The following is a 16,906-nucleotide window of genomic DNA, read 5'->3' on the forward strand; positions in this document are numbered from 1 at the left end:
TAGTCTTTCCTGTACTTCCAGATCTACCACACAATTCCACTACAGTAAGTGTGATAGGGAAGAACTGGTAGAGATCACTGGGTTAAAAATACCAATACTGCCACTTACTGTGTGATTAAGGAAGCTATTTAGCCTGAGTTTAGTTTCTATTGCTATAAAATGGAGTTTCATTCAGCTCCCGTCTGTTACTCGGTAGCCATATAACCCTAGGCCAGCTGACTCACGTCTGTCAGCTTCAGTGGCCACACTAGACAGCAGCTCCAGTGTTTTAAAATCAAGTATTGCTCCCTTTCTTGTTCCTCATTTCTACTTCATACTGAGAAAGATCTGCATCTCAGTATCTTCCTAAGAACAGCAGCTGAACCCTACCCTTTGTCTAAGCTAGTGAGTATCTCAGCTGGAATGGCTCTCTATTGACACCAAAGCAATGAAGATGATCTTTACACCCAAATTTACTCGGGGAAATGGAGGGCAACATCAGAGAGAGCTTAAAAGCAACTAGGCATAGTGGTGCACATCTATAATCCCAGCACTTAGGAGGCTGCGTCAGGAAGGTCCTGAGTTTGAGGTTGGACTACACTTCACAAAGGAAGAAAACAATGAAAGAAGGGCGAGAAAAAAAAAATTCATGTTCAAATTTAATGTCCCTAACCCTAACTAAACTAACTCAGCTAAACATGGGCAGGGAGTAGAAATTTCCCACCGTATTTTGCTGTATCCCACACCCTACTCCTTGGAAGACGGTGAACTAGAAGAGGATGCCTGTCAGGAAAGGACAAAAGCAGGGGCAATGCAGCTAAAGCAACTGTCAAAGCAGCTAGATGTGTAGGCATGGAAGGCCCACCTTCAAGCAAGGCATCTTTAATATTAACTGCTAAATGGAAAACAGAGCTTAGCGACGGGAAAAAGGCAAGTCATCAGTGATGAAGAAAGCTGAGGTTCAGATGGTTCTGCACAGGCAGGCAGGATCTCACAATATCCTGATTGCCATCTCCTGTGGAGTGAGCTTCAACAAGTACCTGAGCCTGAGTCCCTCCTTCACAGACAGAGAGGATCAGTATACTCACCTTCATGGCTGGAAGAACAAATAGAACACCAGGAATGAAGTGGCCTGCTAAGTGACAGCTCACGGCAAGTGCTCAGACACCGGTCTACCCTCATCACCTTTCATGCTACTCTCATCCACATACATTCATTCCCTTGTGTCCATATCTGGTAACTTGCAAGTTTATTTTTAAGTAGACTCTGAGGTCCAAGACCTGGTGAGAACTCTGAACTACAAGAGCATGAAAATCTGGTTCTCTGGCTAGTGTCTAGAGAGGCTGACATGCCCAAAGTGCAGATTTGATGGCTAGGAGACCACTGGGAACTAGAGTGGGCAAGAAGAGAAAGGATTACTTGAGCTTTGGCTCCCGTCCTTCGCTCGTATACTGCCAACAGATGAGCCCGATGAGGTCTTGCACCCTAGCGCTGGCCATTGTCACCACGGTCATTGGCAGCAGTCTGTCCTGGCTTGAGTGCAGGGGGAGGTAGACGTCGATCTTCTTAGTTGCAGTTGTACCCACATGACCCTGTGGAGGGAGCACATGCATGAGAGAGTAAAGCACACAGCTGTGGTCTTGCAGGCACTGTGGGTCCTAGCACAACTCTGCTGGTCTGGGTCAGCACAGCCATTTCCTACCCTTTCTGCATAAACCTACTCTGAGGTGGACAAAGTCTATATGCAGGAAGGTGAATGTGCTCTCCTAGAGGAACATGTATTAGCGTGAGCAGAGCTGGTACTTGGACAGACTGGGTTTGTTATCAACTCTCTGTCCTTGGAGAAGACACTAACAGACCCTGGCATTGGTTCCCTGGTAATAGTCATGTCTCTCCTGAAGAGGCTGAAGAGGAGGCACTCACATTGGGACCAAGAGCTTGTCTATGTGCCTGAGACATAGAATAGTAACACCACTGGAAAGTGCACCTGCTTACTTAAGTGCCACACAAGTTCAAGGGTCCTTGATCTTCACTTACTGCTCAACCCACATGACTCTACGCATTTCCGATTCTTTCCACATACTCAGCCCTCCTCTCTCTGCATGCTCCTTTTGGCTCTCTAGGGCACTGGCACTAGTCAGCAACAAATCAAAGCTGCTTTTTTAAAAAACATTCTTTTACTTCTATGACTCAAGCAAAAACTCTGACTGGGGAGGCCATGTCTCCTCTGCCATTCTCTTACAACAGAACTGCTTTGCTTCTATCCCTGTGTTCTCCCCCTCCCTAATTCTCTCTGTACCTCCCAAGTTGCCCTACTGCCCACAGTGGCGTCAAACTCATGATCCGTATGCTTTGGCTGCAGTTACAAGCACATCCCACCACAACCTGCTCTTCAATCTTCTTTTCCATGATCCCCAAATCCTCAAGCTCAGGTGGCCATGTATGTAGTGCTTTCCCCACTAACACTTCCAAACTATTATTTCCTCTTTTCTTGCAAAAAAAAAAAAATCTGTTCCATTTACTTCCAACCCACACAACTATAGCTTCCACTCCAGCTCTGTTCTACATGGCCTAGAGTCGTCCCCTTTCCTCACCAGAGACTAGAGCTTCTCATTGCAGCAAGTGGTCTCAGCATGATACCAGTTACTCTTTCTTTCTACTGTCTTCCTAGGAAACTCAAGGACAACTACTGCAAAGCTGAGCTTCAGTGGAGAAGAATGGTCTGTTCAGCAAAGAGCAGTGGGATGACCAAAGAGAAACATGCAAAAGGATGAATTTGCAATCCTACCTCATAGCACATATGAAGATCCAAACGTAAGAGGTAAAAATATAAAACTTATAGTAGGATAAGTGTTCTTGACTTTGAATCAGGCACTAATTTCTTTAAATGACACAAAGCATAAGCAACAACAACAACACAAAATCAATCAGTTTATCAAAAATCTTAAAATGTGTTCCCCAAAGAATACTGTGAAGAACATAAAAAGGTGAACCACAGAAGGGGAATGAAGAACTGTAATCCATTTATTTGGTAAGGGCCTACCATCTCAAACAGACTGAGGACTCTCACAAGGCAATATAAATGATAATCCAATTAAGATACTGGCAAAGGATTTAAGCAGACATTTCACTGGAGAAAATATACAAGTGGTCAATAAATACATGAAAGGACACTCCATGCTATCTGTCATAATGCAAGTCACAGTCACAGAGAAGTCGCTAAACAGCCATGGTGTGCACAAACACATGCACACACACTTCCGTGAATGCATGCATACCAGTAGAGTGCTCCTTACTATAAGTACATCCTGTGTTTGATTTGCAGTATGAGGGAGGGACTTGACACTAAAAGCCAATCACATTACAATCCTCTTTGAACTTTTCTAGTGAGTGAATGACAATCAATAAAGTTCAAACTCTCACAGAACTGTCTGATAGATCTGGTACCCACACAGCTCTCCATCATCACCCAATGTCAACACCGCTGCCTGCCCATCATGGTTTAGCTACCTTGGTCTGAACATGCTCATGAGATGTGTATCTAAACACACATCTGTGCATACCTTGTCTGCATCTCACACTTCGAAGTGTGATCTTTGAAGATCTCACTAGGCACAACTAACTACATCTAGAAGGATGTGTTCCATCGCTTGTCATCCTTTAACGTGAACTCTTGGCCATGTAACTTAGTCTCTCTGGGCTTCTATTCCTCATATGTAAAATGATAATGATAAGACTCTCATGAGGACTGATGTTGGGGCTCCCAGTCCCTTTGCTGATGATGCTATAGAGAAAATCACCTCTCAGTTACTCTCCCACAGGTATAATACCCTGCTTATTTCCACTGTACCCCTTAACTATTTAAGATGATGCCTTTAGTGTGGGAAGTCCTTCTGTGTATGTGTTGCTTTGATTGGTTAATGAATAAAGCTGTTTCGGCCAGTGGCTTAGCAGAATAGGGCAAGGCAGGAATTCAAAGCAGATAAGAAGAGCCAAGGAGAAGCCAAGGAGCCGATGCAGGAGATAGACGTTGGATGAAACCTTACTGGTAGGCCACAACCACATGGCAATACACAGATTAATAGAAATGGGTCAATTTAAGATATAAAAGCTAGCTAGCAATATGCTTGAGCTATTGGCCAAGCAGTATTGTAAATAATATAGTTTCTGTGTGATTATTTCAGGTCTGGGAGGCTGGGAATGAACAAGCATCCTCCATCTACAACACCTTTATTTATGTTCATCTTTAGGACATGCCTTTCCCACCAGAGGAGTGATACTGTTTCTTTGTTTTTGCTCCATACACCATGCCTAGCACTGTGCCTGGCATCCTAAGAACCCCTAAAGAAACCGTTAGTCAATACAAGCTGGCAACTGTCTGTAGTCACAGTTAATTGATAAATTCCTCCTTAAACCTAGGAATTTGAGGTCGGCCTTGTTGGCATTGTGAAACTTTATCCCCACTTAACACTAAATGCAAAATGAATAAACAAAACACTGCCTATTTGAGGCACTAAATAAATCTTCCTTTCTTTTCTCCCTCTTGCCCTTTTTCATGGGTCTGTTTCTTTATCATACAGGGAAATAGATATAGCCAATCACACGGCTTCACTTTATTATTCTAGCATTCTAAGATAAAGAGTCAGAACTTAAATAAGGAAAGTAAAATAAAGTTGGTTTTAAAAATATTTTACATAAATGTTATTTCTCTTACAACCCAACAATGAACATTATTATATCAAGTGATTGTCCCCAAGTCTAAAGGTATCAAGTGAGTAGTAACAAAGTCAATTTTCTACAGTGTTCCCTGTCTTCTTCATAGTCATGGCCTGTGTACACACACATACTTCTGCTTGCTTCTTAGTTTAGAAATAATTGCAATAACTAAGCAAGGCTCCTCCAGCAGATATGCTGATATTGAGGCAGGCAGTGTGTGAACTAATAGCAATGGAACCTTTCTGGAGGTGTGTGATTGCTAGTCTTGGTTGTCAACGTGACGACAGCGGAACCTGAAGCTAAAATTCAAACTGCTGGGCACATTTTTGAGGAACTTTTTTCTTTTCCTTCTTTGGTTTTTCAAGGCAGGGTTTTTTCTATGTAGCCCTGGATGTCCTAGAACTATCTGGAATGCTGGGATTCAAGGCGTGAACTACTATGGCCTAGCTGAGGGATTCTTCCTAATTGGATTCTGAGGTGGGGAGACTCACCCTAAATCTGGGCTCCTTCTTCTAGTGCAGTCCACATAAAAGGACATGGAAGATGGAAGCCTTGCTTTGGCCAACTTGCTCTCATTCCTACAGGCAAGTCTATCCCTCTGTTGCCGAGCAGACTCTGAAGTCAACTGAAAACAAGCAGCTCCCCAGGAATCCTACAGGTTCAAGCAGCAGACTGGCACTGCTGAGACACCAGTCTCGTGGATCAAACAAATTCTGGATTCTTGGCTTTCCCACCAGGAAAAAGCCACAGCTGAACTATCTTAAACACAGCCTATAAACCACTCAAATAAATCCCCCCGATACAGACAGACAGACCAGACAGACAGACAGACAGATACACACACACACACACACACACACACACACACACCACCTTCCTTAATAGATCCAGTCTATTGCTTTTACTGCTCTTCCCTTTTACTCACTGAGTCGTCTTGCCAGTCTACTTTTTATCCTCCCTCACCTTTCTGCAGAACTACAGCTGAGGGGGTCACAAGATGTGGAAACGCACTGGGGATGACAACATGAATCTGCTTCATAAACTGCAGCGTGCTTCCTATGTGCAGAGCAGCTTGCTAGATGTTTTCGATTTCAGATCCATTTTGATTTCACGATCACATGGGGTCCAAAGTGATAGCCACAAGCTCTAGAAAGAATACTGACGATTCTGGTAAAAATCAGATTTGTTTATTGCTCTGGCTCTATTTCATTTAATTTTTAGCTTAATTCTAAGAGAAGATTCTACCAATACCCTTACATTCCAGCAGAGAAAACTAAGGCTTCTGAGGATACAGTGTCCTGCTCAATGTACCAGGGTCACGTGGAAGAACCACGGTTCAACCTGAGCCATTCTAACCCCAAAGTCACTAATCTGAATATCAACCTCTTTAGGACCAAGTCAGTCCAAGTGCTACTAAACACCATCTCTGCAGCTCACCTTTTCTCTTTCCCTTTGTCCTCATAAACACAACAAAAGCTCCACCTGAGCAGCCTCCCAAAGAAGGATCTAGATCTGAAGGGCTACTCTAGAACAGACAGGGACTGAGACCCCACTTCCACCCTCTCTGCTCTAAACTGCAGGACAGTTATTAGGTTAGCTGTTAGCCCTGTTCATTTCATATGAAATAAGAATAAACACAGAGATGCCTAGCAAATGAATGAAGCGCTTCATCATTTTAATCTTCTAATTCCACCCTTGTACAAATCTTGAAATTATCTATTTTAATGAGAAAGTTCTTTTGAATAAGCTCCAGGTGGTGGCAGTGAGCTCAACTAAGAGTCCCTGTGTGGCAAGATTTAGAGAAAATCATCTAAAACATAAAACAATCCATCAACATAATAGAAAGTAATTAACTTATAAAAAATAAGGTGACCAAAGGATTAAAAGTATTCATCACACATCAAGAAAGCAATATTCCAGAGGCCTAACATCCAACTATTAAAAAGCAACTAGCAATAAACAAAGCTCATGTCACACAGGAATTTATGCACTCCCCAATACAGGACTGGGAGATGAAGCCATAATTAGAGCACAAGAGAGGGCTTCACAGGGAAAGGGTTCAGCTGTTGTACCTTTCTCCTCTCTCGGGCATTCAACAAATAGCCACTGTAACACATGCTGGGACCTGACTATCAAGTCTAATAAACAAAGTGCTGAGCAGCCCTTCAGCAGTCTCCTGGCTGCACAGTCATGAGCACTCTAAGAAGGAAAAGATAAGCTGCCCAGAGAGCCCAGAGGCAGCCACCCTGGGACAATGGGTTGGTAGAGGTATTTTAGGAAACAGTCATGCTCCCCCAGAGTCCAGAGAGAAGCCACTGTCATGTTTACAGTCAGCACAACAGGGGTGGGGCAGAGGTTCCAAGACATGGTGATACTATGAATGATTTTAAGTTTTTGCTTTGTATATTCTATAATGATTAAATAATAGTAAGATTAAAATTAGAAACAAAATACCATAATTACAAACAACAACAACAAAAAGGAGATAAAGACAGCAAGAGTAACTACCACTCAAGGCTTAAGGGCATAAGGTAAGAGAACAAAGCTCCATGTTGGAAATGCAGCCCATGTTAAGGCATTAAGTAAATATTTACTGGGAACATACTATGTGGGCTAAGACTATAGCACTACAGCACCATGGTAGCACTTCTATCTACTAGCATAGGCAAGGCCCAGGGTTAAATAACTTTTATTAAAGAAAAATAAAGAAAACAAAACTCCAGCTGGTGAGATGCCTCAGCAGGTAAAGGCACTTGCTGCCAAACCTGATGAGCTGGGACCCACCCAGTAAAAGAATGGAAAAGATTCCCTGAAATTGTCTTGAGGGCACACTGTAGCCCAAGCAAATGCATATAAATAAGTTCTAAATATGTAACTTAATCTTGGTTTTTTGTTTTTTTAAATAATGGCTAACAGCCAACAAATGTGAAGCTGATCCATGCTCTCCAGAACAGCCCTAAGCAGGGGAAAGAAGGCAGAGCCTCGGGTGCAAATCTGAGGCAACAGAAGAGTACCTGTGTACACAAGAGTACACAAGGGCAACCCACACAGGGCGATGGAAGTCCAGACCTCAGGCCTCCCAGCTGAGGGCTCTGAAAATGTTTCCAGGACTTCACATTCAGAGAGGGTTCTCTGCTATCAGCTCTTCTGTCATCTGCACACTCACAAGGCTTTTTGTACCTAGTGGGTGACTGGTTCACACAGACTAGGAACTGCCACAACTCTTTCTTGCCCTATCTTCTACACCATTGACCCCAAAACGTTTCTCAAACCTTGTTCTTCTGTGCTCATGGCACTGGCCCAGATGAGAGCTGCGTCATCTCTCGACCACACGAGAACAGTAGCATTCCAAATATCTTATCTCAGAAGCCCACCTTCCACATCCCTATCTCCTTTCTGCCAACAATGAGAACACTTAACTCAAACCACAGCTCACGCCAGTCACACAATGTAGCTCTCCACTGACTCGGTACAACCAGACCCAGTGCCTCACTGCTACAACACACAGCAACAGTTCAGAGTAGAGTAAAGTTGGATGCAGGTTTGAAGATCTGCTCTGACTCTCAGCTAATCTTTGACAGCTCTCAAAACCTCCACTTTCTCACTAGAATCTCTCATACATATAACATCCACACACAATAACTGACCAAGGATTGTGTTCTCAAATGTCTCTTCCAAGAAGAGGAAGTCCAAAATAACTGCCTCTTCTCTGCTTCCTAGTAATCCGGTTGTCAGGACCTTACAGTTTACTGTACTTTGCTGTATCCACCTCTGCCTTTTTCTTTACCGGCTCAAGTGTGAATTACAGAAAGGGAACTTCTGTGTGTGCCTTGGGCCTGAAGTACGGCAGAAGTTCAGGGTTAGCTTGCCGAGCTGCACACTCCTCACACCTCCCTCTTCTTTCTTATCCCGCGTAAATGGACTGCCTCTGCCACTCCAAACCATTCTTTTCTCTGAAATGTCTCCTGACACATAGCAGGTGAGGAATAATGATCTAAAACATTTCATTACACTGCAGTTTGCAGAGCTGAACATTATAAACATCCCATTATTGTAAGCCACATTCTCTCAAGCATTCTTTGATATAAATATGAACATATTCCAAGTGTACATTATTGGGTCAAGGGACAAGTCTTTGTACCTTATGATACATTGGAAAGGCTCATTCTTTTGAAACTATTTTCAAGCCTATCAAGAGAATACCAACATTATGAATAAATGTCATCTAATCAATAATTAGATAATAATTGATAATGATATATTAATAGTAATAATTAATAATCTAATAACTGGCTTTTCCAATCCATGTGTCTCATTAACTAAAGTAATATATAACCTAAATATATAAATATATAACCTATATGTGTAATGATTGTTTTGTCTCTTTAAGAGACAAGCCACGCCAACTCCCTCCCCCATCCACTGAGGTAGGCTGATCTTCAGCTTCCAGCTGAGCTCTCTCTTTTCCATCTTCCTCTCTCCCCATTTCTCCCCTTCCCCCACTTCTGTCTCTCTCTTCTCCCCCATTCTGTCTCTCCCTTCTCTCTTCTCTCTCTCTCTGTTCTTCTCCCCTTCTCCCTTCCCCTTCCATAACCCCCTGAATAAATATCCAACCTCACTCTGCAAGGGTGCCTATCCATGTATCTATCTGTCGCTCTCGCCTGCTCGCCTGCCTGCCCACCTGCCCACCACCCGCTGGCCTGCCACCGTCACAGGAGACCTGGAGACCTGCCATGCTGTCCCTGCTTGAGACTGAGTGGCTGCTTTCTTCAGCAAGCTGCTGGGGACTAGCAGCCTGCTTAGGACAGGCTGCTTACCGCAGCCAGGAGCCCACAGCAAACTCATTTCAATATGTCCATTGCTTATAAAATTAATTTCAAGATTATATACTTTATAATTTCCAAAATAGAGAAAGCAGAAAGAACAAAGAACAACAGGCTCAGTTTCAAATAATATTTTTAAAAAAATAATTTCATGTTAAACTAGATGGTGGTGTACACCTTTAATTCCAGTGTTCAAGAGGCAGAGACAGGCAAATTCAAGGCCAGCCAGGTCAACATGGACTCTTAAAAAAAACAAAAACCCCAAAACAACAACAAAATCCTGTATTTTGTGTGTGTGTGTGTGTGTGTGTGTGTGTGTGTGTATGGGTGTTTTGTCTGTATATATGTTTGTGTGGCTGGTGCCTAAGGTGGCCAGAAGAGGGCTTTGGATCCCCTCAAACTGGAGCTGCAAACAATTGTGAACAACCCTGTGGGTACTTGGAATCAAATCTAGGTCCTCTGGGAGAATAGCTAGTGTTCTTCACTGCTGAGCCATCTCTCTAAGCCTATGCCCACCTGCCTCCCATCCACCTCCTGCCATGCACACATACTTTTTGAAAGAAGGCTTCACTATATATCCCTGGCTGGCCATGGACTTGCTATGTAGATCATGCTGATCTTCAAACATGTGATCTTCCTACCTGTGCTTCCTGCATGCTGCTAGGACTGCAAGATTGTAGCATGGCATCTTAAAATCGTCTTTAATTAGGAGCTGCCCACATCAAGTAAGTCAACTGAACTAAGACTTAAGAACACACTGACTCAGTTAGGAGGATTACTTAACAACAACCTTTCCAATAATAAATTGAATAACAGATCTCCAAACTGTTGCTAAGTGTTCAATTGCTCTGCCAAGAAAAGGAAACAGAAAGGACAGCTTGGCTTCTGCAATTAGAGAGACAAAAAGCAGGCAACATTATTCCATTAGTCACAACTGCACAAGCAGATCATTATATGTAATTTTAATGCAGAAATAAATGTATCAGTGTATCCAGACAATGTAATAATGCAAATTGATAAAAGGGTTACTTGTAGCCTTAGAAAGGAAACATTTTGTTTCAAAAATGGCGATTGTGCCATTCTATTGACACCTTTCTCCTTCACCTCCTTAAAAGACTCAGAAGGTGCTGTGTTTTACAGGTGCCAGGTGAGATCTGGTATACTCAACTGCTCACTTCTCTCAGAATATTTAATGGCTTCCATTTAAAGAGAAGTAATATTTTCAAACAAAACCCAGCATAAGGCGGATTATCTAATTATGAGAAATAAAGAGGTTCTAAATAATGGAGGAAAAACTTCTAAATAAATACCACAATTTCATGGACTCAGAAAATGAACTCATTTTTTTACATTCAAAATAGAAGCAATGAATATGAATAGATTTTTGTATAAAATTCTATGACAAATCCATTCAGAGCTATAGAGTTGGCGTTGTACTGCTATCTTAACCCTCAATAAATCTGGTCTGCTTAAAGGCTATTAAATTAACATTTCCCAGATCTGGCACCTGTAGTGAAGTCAATTTGTCAAAAACATTTCTACAGTTTGTCACTGGACACTGTATTTTTTGACAAGCTTAAAATAAAATTGACAAAATCTCATTAATTTTCTCTGAATCACCAACCTTGGTTTTATTAAGCTTTTATTATCAAGAACGTCAACTGTCACTCCTTCTTTAACAAGGTCAAGTTCTGATCTGGTGCCTCTCGTATCTTTGCCACCACAACAGAAGCTGGGAGGGAGCACAGTGTGCAGTGTCATGGCAAAGAGCAGAGGCTGTAATACTCACACCTGCACGTAGTGCCACTATAGTCTGTACCACTTAAGCTTTTTGAGTCATGATTTCCTCATACACAAAGCTTAATGACCTGAGTTTGCATCTTCAGAACCCATGTAAGGTGCTAGGCATTGGGTCAGGCATGGTGGCACATGGCTTTAACCTCAGCACTTAGGACACAAAAGCAGACAGATCTCTGTGAGTTTAAGTCCAGTCTGGTCCACAAGCAAGCTCCAGGCCAGCTAAAGCTATATAGTAAAACCCTGTCCCAAATAAACAAGAGAAAGTTGGGACACAGTGGCATAGTGCAATATGGTCAACTAATCCAGCCATTAATGATCTCCAGGTTCAGTGAGAAAGCCTGGTTCAAGAAAATTTTAAAAAAAAATGAAAAACAACAGAGGAAGGAACCAGAGTCAACCTCTCACCTCCACATACACGCATACTCCAAAGTGTTGGGATTACTGGTTTATACCACCAAGCCCGATCAATAAAACAAAATTTTAAAAATATATATCGATTGAAAAAATAGCAATCACTCATGTTCAAATATAAGTTTAACATTTCACAAGAATGGGGGACACATGAGTGTAGTGGGATAATGCTCTTGTACATTGTAAAGACTTGTCACTCATATTGGTTTAATAAAACACAGTAGCCAGGAAGGAAGTATAGGCAGGGCAAACAGACTAAGAGAATTCTGAGAAAAAAGGCAGATTGACACACTCACCAGCACGACACAGAGAAAGCAAGATGAGATGCCTTACTGAGAAAAGGTACCAAGCCAGATGGCTAAACATAGACAAGAATTATGGGTTAATTTAAGTTGTAAGAGCTAGTTAATAATAAGCCTGAGCTAATAGGCCAAGCAGTTTATAAATAATATAAACCTCTTTGTGTTTCTTTGGGAATGAACAGCTGCGGGACCAAGCAGGACAGAAACTTCCGGTTATAAACGGAACCCAAATGTTTGGAAAGAATTTACATATAAAGCCTGAGAAAGCTTAAAAACAAACAAACGAAGAAAAAACCAGGATCCTAGACAGACAAAAACAGTGTCAAGCTTCTTTGTAACCATCTTAGCTCTGTTTGCTGGCAGCAAGCAGAGGTATGGCTCCTTTAAGAAAGGATACTCACCTTCCTGGACCTGGAGGGAGGGGGGAGGAACTTGAACTTCCCACAGGGCTGGAAGCCCTGACTGCTCTTAGGGATGGAGAGGGAGGAGGAGGGGGAGGGGAGGAGTGGGAAGGTGTTGGGAAGAGGGGCGGAAATGGAAACTTTCATAATTTAATAAACTTTGAAAAAAAAAAAGAAAGGCTTCCTGACTCTGTTAGCAGTAAAATAAGAGGCCCTGTCACCAAACACTTATGTGATGTTTATGAGCAGCCAGCAACAAGCTTCTTGGTGGCAGCATGGACCTAGAAACTCCATAGAATTCTGCCAATAATTTGGCCATGAAGCTAGACTCTCAGGAAGTCAAGGAATAGGTGGAGCAGCTAGCTAAAAAAGCTATCGCTTTAATCCTAGCCATGCTGATTAGCAGATTAAAGACTCACATGGTCAGAAAAAGATAAAGATATACAGTAAAGGCAGATTCAGACCAAAAAACCCCTCTCAATTGCTTATGGTATATTTAAAAATATTAAGTAGGCTTGAGAGAGAAAAGAAAAAGGATACAGATAGTTCTTAAAAAAGAAATAGAGCAAGAAAAAAAGTCATGTAAAAATAGAAAGTGCACAGAGCATCTGGATACTGCATGTTATTGTGTTGTCTTTGAATTGTTTGACTGCTGAGGAAGGAGAAGCAGCTGCGAAAAGACATTTGAAATGCTGCTGGATTAAACCAAGCTCGCTATCTTTTAAAAATTCCCTGCTTCAAAATTTAAGTCAAAAGATATGTTAATTTGGAGATGAGGTTTTGCTTTTGTTTCCACAGGCTATGGATTCATTCTGGGTTAAGAAAAAATAAGATCTAACCGAGGAACACCCCTAAAAAAATTCTCCAATGGGAATAGATAGCCCAGATGATTCGACATTTCAGAGCACCTCTGGTGCAGTTTCTTCTGAGTTCTGCATTTAGAACAACTTCAAGGTTGCTCACGGAGATCATCAAACCTCAAAGAATACTCCAGTCAGGACTTGACCATAATCCTAAATTTTCTTTGGGTCTCCATAAGATTATCAGCACCCCCAATCAGCAGAAAGTATCCTAGAAAGCTATGCCCACATTCCCAAAATAATGGATTATGAATGTTTGTCTTCGTTTAGAGTGTTGGTTACAAATTGTTATAGATAATGGTCAGGAAAAAAGCTAAACAAAGGAGATTAGATTCAGAGTTCTTGCTTTGAAAAGAAAACAAGCGGAAATGCTGTGGGATAATGCTCTTGTACAATGTAAGATTTGTCACTTGTATTAGTTTAATAAAACACTGATTGACCAGTAGCCAGTCAGGAACTATAGGTGAGGTGATCAGACTAAGAGAATTCTAAGAAGCGGAAAGGCAGAGAGAAGCAGTCACCAGCAAGATGCAGAGGAAGCAAGAGAGAATGCCTCACTGAAAAATGATACCAAGTCATAAGGCTAAACATAGATAAGAATTATGGGTTGATTTAAGTTGTAAGAGCTAGTTAATAATAAACCTGAGTTAATAAGCCAAAAACAGTTACAATTAATGTATCTGTGTGTTTCTTGGGGGTGAACAGCTGCAGGACTAGGCGGGACAGAACTTCCATCAACACAAGAGGGAAAAACTGAAAGGGTTAACAGACTGCAACAGAAACAGCAGTCATTCCTCCCAAGCTCAAAGAAGAACACACTTCCTGATACCATCAATGTCTACCATGATGGTGGAATCATGTGGATGTGCTAGCCCCCACACAGTGCAGAAAAGGACTGACTGGTCTAGACTTTGGACTTGACAACTTTGAACTGTGTAAACTGTAAGTTAGTCTGTAATATCTCTGAAAGTCAACTTTCCTCAGCTATGAAATACAGATGAGAAAATCGACTTCAAAGTAATGGCAGTCTAAAGCAAAACTGAAGCCTGTGCCAGGGCTCTGTGAGACTGTAGTGCAGCTCTGTGCAGAGGCCCTGGGTTAGTACTTGGTGTCTCTCCTGCAAGAGCTCTGCTCCTATGACTATTGTCATCCGGGACTCTTCTTTCTGTGGTCTAAGCTGCTGTTAAGGCCAAGCAGATTCCTGAACAAAGTCTCTCTGAGCAAAGGGAGGCACAGGCAACAGAGAAAGGTTGCAAAGAAAAAGTCACAGTGCTCTCTTCTTACCCTGACTTGGGGATGGTTACAGCATGTCCTAGGATGTGTGCTCACAGATACAATCCATCTTTATAGCATTCTTTTTTTTAAATTTTATTGATTTTTATTTACCTCTACACTTTTCTCTGTTCCCCTCCCTGCCTCTCCCCTCCCCTTCAACTCTTTCCCAGGGTCCCCATGCTCTCAATTTACTCAGGAGATCTTGTCTTTTTCTATTTCCCATGTAGATTAGATCTATGTAAGTCTCTCTTAGGGTCCTCATTGTTGCCTAGGTTCTCTGGGACTGTGAGTTGTGGGCTGGTTTTCTTTGCTTTATGTTTAAAAACCACCTATGAGTGAGTACATGTGATAATTGTCTTTCTGGGTCTGGGTTACCTCATTCGAAATGATATTTTCTAGCTCCATCCATTTTCCTGCAAAATTCAAGATGTCATTATTTTTTTCTGCTGTGTAATACTCCATTGTGTAAATGTACCACATTTTCCTTATCCATTCTTGGGTCGAGGGGCACTTAGGTTGTTTCCAGGTTCTGGTATGACAAGCAATGCTGCTATGAATATAGCTGAGCACATGACCTTGTGGCACGGTTGAACATAATACTCAAAAGTGGTATTGCTGGGTCTTGCGGAAGGTTGTTTCCTAATTTTCTGAGAAATTGCCACACCTTTACAGCATTCTTTACAGCATGGAAAGTGTCCATTTTGAAGTTTCACAGCCATTGTGGGATTCTTTGATCATTAAATGCTACACAACACTTTCCATTTAATTATACAAACAATGGCTTCCATAATGATGATAATATCAGGGAAAGGTAATTTGCATAAACTAAGCCCCATCATCTAGCATAAGTTTACAAACCTCTTTATTACTAAATCTCTTATATAATAAAATCAATATGCTTTAAAAGTAAAAATAGGTTTTTAGGACCATAAAAAAGAGTTACGTGTTTTAAACTCTATCAATTTTCACAGTATAATGAGTCTTTTTAAAGATTTACTACCAACTTTCAACATTAAAACTTAACGGAGAACGTTATGTTTGGCTCCGTTACTAGATAGTGGAGCTCTAGCAAAGGTTACAACTGGCCATCACACAATCCTAAACTACAGGGGAACTTTGGGACAACCCTCCCAGTTATCCCATAGACAACTGAATTTTAGAGACAGTGAAGCATTTCAGAGCAGAGCTAGAAAAACAGTGAAGGAAATAATCCAGGCACATATTTATAGAGTTTCAGTAGATTAAAAATTCTAAAATTCTTAACGGAAATATTCACCTTAAAATTACATCATTTCCTTGATTTAACTGGTCCTCAAGACCCCAAAATTTCTATTCAGTACTAGGCTCATGACTGCTTTATCACCATAAGATTTGATGTTCTTCATTGATAGAATTCAAACATTTCACTAAATCATTGTTTAGTTAAGTCCTAAGAACCTTTTAAAAATAATCTTTCAAGCACATACAGCTCATCCAAAGATGGGCTATAATTAGACAGTCCTGCCATAAATGGGCTTACTACTTCATTTGCTCAATCAGTGTATGACTCTTCAGTAATTATAATTAATTCAAGTCCCTGATGCACCTCCTAGTAAACAATGTAAAAACATCAGACAAAATGGAAATAAATAGCCTTACATTTCTCCAATTATGACATTCACTTTCATCCTCAAAAATGCATATATGTGAGATCTGGGGTGGGTCTGCTCTGTGCAAGAAAAAGCCACACAAAGAACATACAACTCAGTAGTGAGTAGAAAGAAAATACACTATGCTTTCCACAGGAAAATACAAACATTAGTGGGCAATTGAAGATTTTTATTTAACAGTTTATAAATGCCCAGAAACAGAATCAGCAAGAAAAAGAGAAACCAAATTATTGTTAGGTATCTAGAATGCATTGACAATCAGTTGGAGTTATATACAAAATTTATAATCACAAAGCAGTATCCAAAACTCTTATCAAGTCTTCACCAGTCTCCAAGAGGAAGGAAACTTTGTGTTTAAAAAGGAGGGAGGGTAGGAACCAGGAGTGCTGAGGACAGTTAGTGCTGAGCACTGAAAGATAAGCAAGTGTGCTGGTGCTCAACTATAATCTCAGCACTCCAGAGGCAGAAGGATCACCGCAAATTTGAGGCTATCCTGGCTTTCACAATGATTTGTGAAATGTAGGCTACCTAGGCTACACAGTGAAACCCTGCCTCTACAAAGCAAAACAGAAAATGAATAATAAGAAATGCTGTTTACCTATTATCCATGAAACCAGGAAATGCTACCCAGAGTTGCACAACACAAGCTGAGCCAATCACTGGCTGCCAGGAAGAACACAAGACCTTATT

General features: G+C 41.3%; 1 protein-coding gene across 8 annotated transcripts in view; it reads right to left on the reverse strand.

The window, feature by feature from the left end:
• Window positions 1-16,906, reverse strand: part of Mapkap1 (MAPK associated protein 1) — a 212,026-nt gene that overhangs the window by 115,855 nt on the left and 79,265 nt on the right. For all 8 annotated transcript variants that reach the window (XM_087899704.1, XM_087899703.1, XM_087899702.1 and 5 more), the window contains one exon: window positions 1,399-1,571. In XM_087899704.1, coding sequence (XP_087755830.1) covers window positions 1,399-1,571 — 173 coding nt within the window. The remainder of the gene's footprint in view (window positions 1-1,398; window positions 1,572-16,906) is intronic.

Source organism: Myodes glareolus, chromosome 21, assembly GCF_982192425.1.
Source record: "Myodes glareolus chromosome 21, mMyoGla1.1, whole genome shotgun sequence".
Taxonomy (NCBI): Eukaryota; Metazoa; Chordata; class Mammalia; order Rodentia; family Cricetidae; genus Myodes; species Myodes glareolus.